Source organism: Elaeis guineensis, chromosome 7 (assembly GCF_000442705.2).
Source record: "Elaeis guineensis isolate ETL-2024a chromosome 7, EG11, whole genome shotgun sequence".
NCBI lineage: Eukaryota > Viridiplantae > Streptophyta > Magnoliopsida > Arecales > Arecaceae > Elaeis > Elaeis guineensis.
In genome coordinates this window covers 98,967,010-98,978,008 of record NC_025999.2, presented here as the reverse complement: position 1 = coordinate 98,978,008, position 10,999 = coordinate 98,967,010, and the positions used below count along the sequence as shown (strand labels likewise).

General features: G+C 37.5%; 1 protein-coding gene across 1 annotated transcript; it reads left to right on the top strand.

Annotated features, from left to right (window-relative positions):
* Positions 1 to 5,355: 5,355 nt before the first annotated feature.
* On the top strand, positions 5,356 to 8,239 carry LOC105048124 (uncharacterized). The gene is given in 7 exon segments (XM_010927331.4): positions 5,356 to 5,923; positions 6,171 to 6,247; positions 6,468 to 6,525; positions 6,873 to 7,080; positions 7,183 to 7,654; positions 7,757 to 7,988; positions 7,991 to 8,239. Coding segments are annotated over 7 exon segments (1,590 nt in total). The 5' UTR covers positions 5,356 to 5,508; the 3' UTR covers positions 8,119 to 8,239.
* Positions 8,240 to 10,999: the final 2,760 nt, after the last annotated feature.

The window sequence follows — 10,999 nt, the reverse complement described above, 5'->3', positions numbered from 1 at the left end:
TGCTAGTAGTAATATACCAGCAATCAATTACTGCTACTACTGCATACATTTTTTTTGATGAAAATTTTATTTTATTTTATTTTTTAATGTAACCATTTGTAGAATGTTATGTGCATTCTAGAACCTGCAAAGTGGAAGAGAAATAAACATGAAAAATTTAGGTAACGTATGAGATAAATTGGTGGAGGGTCCATGGAGGAACTTTCCTCCGGTGTAAAAAAAGGCCCAGTATGTATGGTCTACTTGGCTCCGCTTTCCACATGCATCACGTGTTGTTAAGATATCACGGCGCGTCACATGGAGGGCCCTTGGAGGGATGCTGAATCGGGTCACCACCGAATCCAGGGCTAAGATACGCATACTTGTAAGAAGGAACCCTGGTCAAAGTTAGTGCAGGCCGGAAAGGAGTTCTTGGACTCTTGTTCTGGTCAAGGGGTTCACACAGCAAGCTAAACCGTCGTAGCAGATAAATCATGATTTTCTCGTTTTGTTTTTTTTGAACACCATTTATTATCTCATCATCATGATAATGATGATGATGATAATTATCATAATATCACATAGCATCCTATAATTTTTTAATTTTATCTAAACTATCTCACCGATGAAACCGACCAACGACTGTGTCTTAGATTTTATCAATTCATCTCGTTCTACTCAATTTATATCGTTTTCTTCATTCATATATACATAGGTCGATATTTTCACTACTATACATATAATAACCATCCATCTACAATGATTGTGTGCATTATGCATGTGCATAATTAAGTCCCATTACTGTATGTCATAAATAGATCTTGAAACTAAATTTTTTATTCTCTCTGTTTTTAAATTGTGCTCAAAACCCAGCTAACTTAAATATTGAAAGATCTTTCATCGAACAAGCTCTGACAAAAAAACTTTTGATTGCAGATAATAAAACACTATTTTTCTGCTCAAATTCTGACCGACCTTCGGTTCAATCAATCATTGACCCCTTTCCAAAGTTTTACAGTAACAAATAATACTAATAAAAATTGAAGAGATTTTTATATAAATGTCAAACCCTCATGTCTCCTTTGATAAAATAGCATTCCGCTGTCCATCACATCTCATCAAGGTAAAATTTTTTAAGCATCTATCAAAGTTCCGGTGGCCAATGCATCCACCAAAGATCACATTTTCCCATGATTTAACTGGCATTGCCCTGATTAAAACTAAATTTCTTTTTTGGCAATAAAGACATTTTAAAATGAAAAAAATAATCATTTCATATGTGCAAACTACTAATCACCAAATAAAGAACTTATTTTCTCTAACTGATACAAAATAATTAAAGATCATGCCAATGTTAATTACTAGCTAGTTACAATAGTCCAATAACAATTACCATTTAAATTGAGGTTAATAGTATATGTAACATAACGGGATCCATCGGCGGTTCACCCTGTACCAAGGATATATCAGTTGTGCCACGAGAGAAGCAATAGAAGTATCAGTGCTCAATGGTTGGTGGAAACAATTAACTGATGCCAAATCCACCAGCCAGTGGGAGATAGAGTGAGACAGGAGTCGTATTTTCCGGAAGCATCTCATGTTTTGCGCGACACAGCTTGCCACGTCTCACCAAATGATTCTCCCACCCTCTCCCAACCCATTTTTCTTCAGACTTTCCGTTCACCCCACCAGACATGACAGACATGCTCATAATAGAGTTACAAGCATAGATAGATTATTTTTTGTTCTCTCTGATAGGCTAAAGACTAAAATTTATATCGCCATTAAAATGATGAATCATGAGCAAAGTGTTTGGTCGATAGGGCTTGATCATTAAATGACCAAAAGAAAACAAAGGAACAAGAGTAGGGTTGTCCAATTTTCATATATAGGATGGTAGCAACTCGATCTTTGGCATTAGTAGTGTTTTTGTGTTCTCATGCATTGGATAACTTACATGGAGGAGGTTGGAGATGGTTCATGTTGCATGTTGGAAGGAGAGGGTCTTTTTTTGTGATCAGATATGTAATTACTACATTCAATTAGGTGTTGACCAGATGGAATAGGAAGAGATAAAAATGAGGGAGAAAAGGACTAGTATGGCATGCATTTTTTTTTTGATGATCGATGTGATGGTATTTGAAAGACATAAAATAAACTTGGATTAAGTATCAGCAAGAACTGCACATGTTATTCACGGGTCCATGCAAGAGTAGGTGAAATAGACGTTGTATTATTTATTAACTAGGAAACGTTACTCGATATACTTCATCCAATTTGATGTATTATTATTGCTTTCCCCTTCAATGATAGGGTATATATATGAATGGCTTTGAGAGTGATTTTGAAAGTGCAACACTACTTAATGAATTGGAGCATTTGATTGGTCTATTATGATGGCCTTTATCAGAATTTTAAATGGTTTGATTTAAAAATATTTTGTTGTTAGTGTTGGGAAAATGTACTCAATCCTAATGATATGCCTGGTCTAAATCTGCATACTCAAGCCAAACCTACTGTCTAGCTGTATTGGTTCGATTTCTCAACTAAATAAAATAAAATAAGCCAGACTCCTCTTGAGAAATATTAGATTAGATCCCATCCAATCCCCATACACCTCTTTACTCAATGATATTTAGCTTTTTCTTTTGTTTTTCAATAACCATGTATTGCATATGAATGTAAAGTGCATACAGTATGCAAAATCATGAACAAAAGATGGGAATCTCGGCTTCCCACAAGAGTAGTGGATCTGATCAAGAAAAGGAAGAGAAATTTAGATAAAAAGACATTAATAAGAATAAATTAGCAAAGCACCGTAGACACTTGCATTTTCAAAAACTGTATTAGCTCGATGAGGAATCAATTATTTGCAAACAATCAACCTCTTTTAGTTGCCCAAAACAGGTATCTTTGTTTCACTTCTTGATATTTAAAATAATTCGTTAGAGAAGTGAGTAGTACTGTATTTTCATTTTCTTGGATGTCAAACTTGATTTAAATGCTAAAGCCTAGTAGGAGAGAAATAAATATCAAGTTTTTTATGTAAAATATATTTAAAGATATTAAAGCCGACTACAAGCAAAAACCGTGTCTTTTGAAGATGGGCACAAGTTAATTGTAAATTAATTTAATTTACACCTAGAAATAATAAATTGTAAGCGAGTTAGAGAGAGAGAGAGAGAATGCGAAAAAGTTGAAAAAGCTAACGTGTGAATGCGTCATGGGGTTATAAATTTGAAGCAGATTCTCTGCGCTCCGTTTTCCGCTTTTTGGAAACGGTTGGCCCGGCGCCGGCTGGGCGGGTGGGTCGTAAGTTATCCTATCTCTTCCCACCTTAGCAAACAGCATAGAGGTTGAGAACTCCTCTAAATGGACAGTGACTGACATAACCACTACAGGGTTGGGTGGGAAGGGGAGACAGAGACGGCCGAGTTGATCTCCCGGGTCAAGCATTCTGGGAAGCGGGATACCCAGAGGTATATCTTTGGCAGGGAAATGTTGCGATCTAGAAAATAGAAAGCTCTTGCACAATCTTCCATTCCAGTGTATTAGAAAACCATCTACGTATTTACCATTCTAATTAACACGATGATCTCGGTTTCCAATATGAGCGAGTCCATTCTGTTTCTTAGGTGGAGGACATGGTGGCGATCCATGCATCCACAGCTCTATGCCATGCAAAAGATGCAATGTAGAGGATACTCTACATGGATATATATAGACTTGTCATAAATAAATATATTTAGATTGTGGATTTTCTTTAGCTATGTTATTATTATTTATTTTGTTATAAATTGTATAAGATGAAATGTTAATTGTCATTTATAAACTATAAATTTGAACTCAAGCTTAAAATTTTAAATTTTTAAATGCTTCCGAAAATCAAATCTTTTTACCTCACACTGCTGGAAGAAGTTTTGCATTTTTCTATATCTTCTATCCTGAGATTCAGCATTGTTATACTTTATTTTCTCTATCCATGAATGTTAGGCCTTCTATCACGAAGAATTGAAGAAAATGCTGTTATTGTTATAAAGCAATGTAAAAGTTAAATTTGAACAGATGGAATACTAGTATAATAGCTTTTTATGCAAGAATTTTATTAGTCTTATCATTAGAACCTATTCGATGTCTACGAGGGATATATTACGTGGATGATTGCCACATTCTTAGTTTCATAATATGTGCATTTGACCTTATAACTACATGATTACTTATGTTAATTAGCATGGAAAAGTTGATTAGAAAAGAAAATATTAAAGAAATATGAAACCAATAAGTTACAAAGACAAATTTATCTAGCCCGGTCATTTTTTTATAATTTTATGCAATATAATTGATAGTGATGTGCTGGAAAGATCTTAGGTACTTGTCTAGAATCAAGAAATTTGAATAATATCTTTTAGCTAGTTTTTCTAAATGACGCCCGCCCCTAGTTGTTATAATTATGTGTGAACTAGTGTAGATATATAGTTTAGTTTACATCAATTGTATATTGAGAAGATCTTCGATACATTTAATACATAATCAACAAATTCAAATAATATCTTCTAACTAGCTAGTTTTTCTGAATAGATCCTACATCATTACAAATGGTATCAAGACAGATGCAGTCCTAATTCATATAGATTATAAGTATTTTAGGTGAGATTTTAATGGATTACAAATAGTATCAAAGTGGACTTAAGACTATAGACTGGAAATAGAGCCGGACCATGACCCATAGAATTAGGGGATATTAACCTTTTTCGGACTAGTCATAAGTTTATCATTATGCTTCTGGTTAAATTTGATTATATTTGAAGTATTAGCCTGATAAACATGTTGGGACTTAGACGAGGAAGTATATTGCACCAGGATCCTCATAAGATACACATGCATACATACAGACATATACACATATATAAATATATACATATAATATAATGATAAAATTCTGAATGCACAGTTATATGCGTTAGGTGATCCAAGAGTCCACTAGCTAGTTGATACTTATGAGTTACAAAGGTGCACAGTTGAGGAGGAGCCAGCTCAGCCAAGCCCCTAAAGGAGGGCCCAGGTTCCTGGGGGTAGCGGAAATACCGCAGGCATGCTAGAACTTGGAAAACGTTGCTGTCGCTCGGGGGCAAGTGTCAACAGCTAATGCCTCTTTTCCCATCCTCGAGCAATCGATAACCCCCGCCCCATTCCCCCGCTCTCCTATTCCTCTCTAAATTAAGCCACACGTCCTCCTTTTCCCCTTCCTCTTAACACACTGTTTTTGCCGGTATACGGAAAACAAAAAAAATAATAAGAATCACAATTGAAAACCGGTCAACGTAGGGAATACTTCTCCATGTCTTCCTTTTATATTATATCATTAACTTCGCTATTTTTTATCATTTCCGCTACCCTATTCTTTCACCTTTAACATTGGTCATATTGTTCCCAGAGTCTTCCCTCTTCTTCTCCCATTCATCCACATCCATCAATCTAGCCAAATGGTAGTGTACTAGAGAGAGAAAGGGGAGAAGGTGGGGAATTAATATGGGGGCAGAGAAGGAGAAGAAGGTGCTGGAGATCTGTGAATATGAGGAGAAGAGCGAGAGAAGCGTGGGGAGCTTCCAGTCTCCAAGCCTGAAGAAGCGAGCACCAACCCTGGACCTCAACGAGGATGTGGTGGCCGAGGGGAGTGAGGAGGGGGAGGTGGAGGGAGGTGATGAGGAGGAGGATGATGGGGGGAGCACCACGGAGGTTGCGGGAGGAGGGAGCTCCAGCAACAACAGCAGTACTAACAATTGCAGCAACAAGGATAAGGAGAATAGTGGTGCAGCTGAAGGGAGCGGCGAGCGAGTGCCCACCGTGAGGCAGTATATCCGCTCCAAAATGCCAAGGCTTCGGTGGACACCCGATCTCCACCTATCCTTCATCCATGCCGTGGAGCGGCTTGGCGGCCAAGAGAGTAAAGCTCCGATCTCCTCTTTGTCACCTGGGACTCTTCCAATCATGATTCTTCTCTGTTTTCCTGAATTCTATGATTATCGTTAGTCTTTTGGATGAAAATTTGTAGATCTGGCCGTGAATTTGATGAAATTATGGCTGCCTCTCACCTCCTCCTTGTTATTAAGAACACGCGTTTTCAGATTATTGCTTTTTAATTTTCGTTTTTTCAGTCTTGTATTTACTTTTGGGTGAAATGGATGGTGCAGGAGCAACTCCAAAGTTGGTTCTTCAGATGATGAATGTGAAGGGACTCAGTATTGCCCATGTAAAGAGCCACTTGCAGGTAAGAAAGGGGAAAAGAAAACTGAAAAGAAGTCCCCTTAACATACTTTATGGTGCATGGAGTAGAGAATTGGATCTAATTCCCAACCTCTCCCATGGTTGTGCAATTTGTTCAAACTACTGCTCCCTTGAAAGTTTTCCTTGGAAAAGAAACTGTTGCTTCCTTTAAATCTCTCTGCTCCTCGATGATCATATTCTTTCTGCCGCTTTACTTTGATCAGATGTACCGAAGCAAGAAGCTAGATGATTCTGGGCAAGAAAAGTCAGTCATGTCTTCAGGTTTGATCACTTCTCACATTCTCTTGTTTCCTTTTCAAGACGATGATAATTAATTTGTGAGGGCTATATAATCATAGAGTTAAACGTTACAAAGTTCTGTGCGACATGCACTATATACAGATCCACTTCACTTGTTCAGATTTTTCCCTTCTTTCTATCAACCATGGCCGCACAGAATTTTGATAACGATTGAAGAAAACGATAAATTTATTAAAAAAAAAAAAAAAGATCAATTAATGTGCATCATGCTTAACTAAGATATGATAAATCGGTTGTATTAGTCTATTCTCGCTTTCCATGGGAAAAGGATACCTAACAGGCTTGGGGCTAATAATTTTCCATCGCAGGAATGTCACCGATGGACATGCATCTGAGAAGAGGAGGTCGCCTTCATGAGATGATCTACCAAAGAACGGGTGCACATCAGTCCTTTAGAATGGAGAGTGGAGGCTTCTTTCCATCCAGGGGCATCCACGACGATGACCGGCGCCTTTACAACCTTCTTCATCGCCTGCAGCCCCAACAGCCGTTTGATCTCAAGAGCTGCAACTTTGGGTAAAAGAAATTCAGAGCTAAGAATTGCTGAGAGAGAGAAGATTCCTAAACCCTAATTTTCTAATAACTTCTATCTCCTCTTCGATTCTCTCCTCTCAGCAGGTATCAAGAATGGGCTTTTAACCAGCAAGTGGCAGCGACAGCTAGCTCCATGAAGAATCACAGTCCAGCGAAGGGTTTGATACATGATATGATCTATAGGAAGCATGGGAAGCCGTCCACATCTCACCTCTTTGACGTAAGGGACACCATTACCGGACATGGGAACTCGAGACCCTCACACCAATACCTTGAGGAAAGAACGTGGCAACCTGGGGAAATGGTGGGGAACCAAAGACTGGAATGCCATGGGCTTGGGAGCTTTGATTTGATCGGTAGCAGCTCGTGTCCTCTTTCCAAGGCTGTACGAACGAACCCAATCTCCACTGATTCTACTTTGGGATGGAAAGCGAGCAGCAATTACTACTATAACAGCAACAACAACAACAACAACAAGATCCAGTTTAACTCCCATGATCCAGTTGTCTTCAATGGCAGCCTCGAGCCTCGATTCGAAAACCCATTCCAACTTGCGGTAGTTCTTTAAATCTTTGAAAACCGTTTAAGCGATAAATTCACATTCATCGATGAAATGGTAAGATACTAACTTCTTTTGTTTCATGATCTTGTGGTGCAGTTACAGAAGAAGCATATGATGAGCAAGCCCATGACCAAATTTGAAGAGATGTTCGCGAAGGGAGAGACCCATAACACAGAGGTGAAGAGGATGAGAATGACGGTGGAGAGCGATTGGACTCCCAACTTGCAGTTGAGCTTGAGCCCAAATTTGGCAAATGATAAGGGTACTAGAAACAAGGGCATCGAAGCTGAAGAGAAAGTCGATAGCATGCTCTCACTTTCACTTTCTTCCCTATTTCCATGCAACGAGAAGGAACCACCAAGCCTGAAATCCAGTTCCTCCAAAAAATTAGCAGCAACAAGGCCGCTCAGGGGCTGAGTACTTTAGATCTGACCATGTCGATTAAGACATTGGAGTGAGATCTTTCAAGTACTTGTCTCAAGGCCTTTTAGTATGCATAGTTATGCTGCCCATGAATAAGGTTTAGCCAATGATCCCTTTTGTCTTGAATTTTGGTAATGGTAGCTGTGGATTCTTCTACGTGTCTGAGTGCTATGATATCTGAAATTGATTTGCTGTCATCTGGATCATTGGGGAAACCATTTAAGATATTTATAAAATAGTGAGTTAGTCTTGCATGATCGTGCGTTGCTTGCTTCTCTCTCTCTCTCTCCTGCACAGACACACACACAACAAACATTGTTAATTTGCACCTTTGATATTTGCGCTAGAAGACAATGTTTAACAACACGGTGGATCCAATAGCTCAATATATATATATATATATATATATATATATATGATCAGGGGAATAATGGCTTAACTTAATGCTTGTCCATACAGTGCATTGTTTTAGATGGTTCCTTAATTCTAAATATGAGAGTCTGTCTGGTGCATGTGATAACATTGGGCTAATAACGTCTCCAAGTCTTGATTTTTTTAAAAAAATTTGTGATAAATCATGATGTTTTATTTTGGTACTCCTAGTCGAGATCATTAGTTGATATAGCTGTGATATATGCTTTATCTATTAACTTTCTAGGATTCCTAGAAACCAGTTAATACTCTATAAGAACATGAGCCAGTAAGTAAAGGGTCAAAAATATCTTCCTAAGTTATCAGTTTTTCAAATCTTGCAAGGGAGAAAACAAGAATTCTATTAGTGGCGTAACGAAATAGAAGTATTCTTGATGTGACATTGAAGACTTCCAACTAAGTTATTGTGATCAGTTGTAAACCTTTTTTTGCTAAAATGCTATATCTCTAAACTGGATATTTTGAACAATATTAGTGGATTTGCAAAAGGTTCTCTAAATTAAACTAATATGATAGTGCATGATTTCTAAATTATCATGCTCATGTTTATTTTAATATCTCATTTATGCCTCCAGGATGCTATATCTTTTACAATGTGATATAATGAAACTTCACCCCTTTTTTTCTGATCATATGAATTATATTTGTATTTAGATATACATATAATTCATAGTTGCATCTGATGAATGAAGAGGGTCCTCGAATATGATTTAGAACCGCTTAAGAGTTAACAATGCTAATTGACCTGAGCTTTTTTTTTTTTTTTTTTTTTGAGGAAAATTTAGATGTCAACTTAATTATGATCATTGCTCAAAGGAAAAGTTAATATATGGTACCTGTACAGTGCTGCACTTGGCCCGTAGCAAAAATTATCAGAGGCCAAGTGGCCGCTTCTTATCTCTCTTAGCAGTATCAGAACTGTTAGAGATATTAAATGCTGTGCTCTATAATTGTTATTGATTGCTCTTAGAGATATATTATAGACGACAAGTTTTCCAATGTTGGATGCGTACGTCTTGGTAGACCTGCGGAATTCTCCGGCCATTATTTGGGAACAATCGCACTTCTTTTCTTTTCATTGTACTGCTGTTGATGTTGATTGTTCCATGTATTTTCTCTGTAATTTAGCCCTTAGCTTCCTTACCTCAACATCATTTTTAATAAATGTATAGCATCAAATGGGACAATCTTTACAAATCCTAACTGCAGTAAATATCTCCATTGTATATCTTTTCGTAAAATGGCTCCTGAAAAATTTTTTGGTCTTTTTTCTGTGAGAACATATAAAAAATTCCTGTACTGCTAAGGTAACTCGGTCAAACGGTTGATTGCCCATGACTATGAGTTGCACTGTCAGATGACAATTTGAAGCAGAAATGTGGAATAACATGAGAGCGTCATGATGCAGTGTGTTAATGCTCATGCCCAGCAAAGAATTGATGGTTTAATTCATCTTTAGCAGATCGTCTAGTTGATAATTTTGTTGCTCATACCATCTTAGTTTGGCATTACCTTCAATGACATCTTGCTACATAGATAGCTATCTTTTCAAACCTACAAGACAACTTCCCAGGAGGACATTCATCTTAGTACTTCTCTTGCCCAAGCATATTTAACAAGTAATTCTCTATATACCATCTATAATATAACTTTATAAAATCTTTCATCCTCTTTCCTGTAATTTCTTTTTCCCAATCTTCAATAAAAATCAGGTGGCTAGCGCTGCCTCCTTTTCATTCAGAATTCTCTACATCCCTTCCTAATCAAGAAGTGTAATTCATATTTTCTTTCTGAAGTTTCTAGTGATCCACTTCCTCACTACTTGTGATAGTGACTAATTCTCAATTTTTTTTTGCTGATGGAAAAGGAGGAAGTAAGGTGCTTCCCCCCGGGATTATTAATTATGTGTTTGAGCTACATGTGGAGTAGTGACAATATCTATACTGTGGGGATGGGAATCCAAGAAGAAGAAGAGACAAAAAGAGGAGTCAAGGGAAGACTAATTCTCGTAATTATAATAGAGATATTTAAGCTGTGAAGTTTACAGAACATTGAAAGGAACCATGAAGCAAGGATAGTAGTAGATCTTATTACTTAAAGCATCTCATTACTCGTTAACAAAGGGTGGAAGTAGCCTGATGCCATTGTCTTGGCGTTTTATACATTAACCTAAGATCCTGGCAATCTCACGATGGAGACGGTTAAATAATATCCATTCTCTCTCTCGCACGCGCGTGCTAGATTGATGGATAGAAGAGGAAGGACTTGATGCGGCTGTGAGAAACCGGTCCAATGTGTTAAGCCTCGGATGTCCCTATACGAGGGTTGAAATGAGGGACGAGTCCAGTCCTTCACCAGGGAATCCAGCGCTGGTTTTTGACCTCCTCTTCGATTCATGCGATGATCTTGTTATCTCACTCTTTTATCTTTTTAATTTTGCTTTAGAAGTAAACAATTGGTACATGAAAACAAATGGATTGAGTT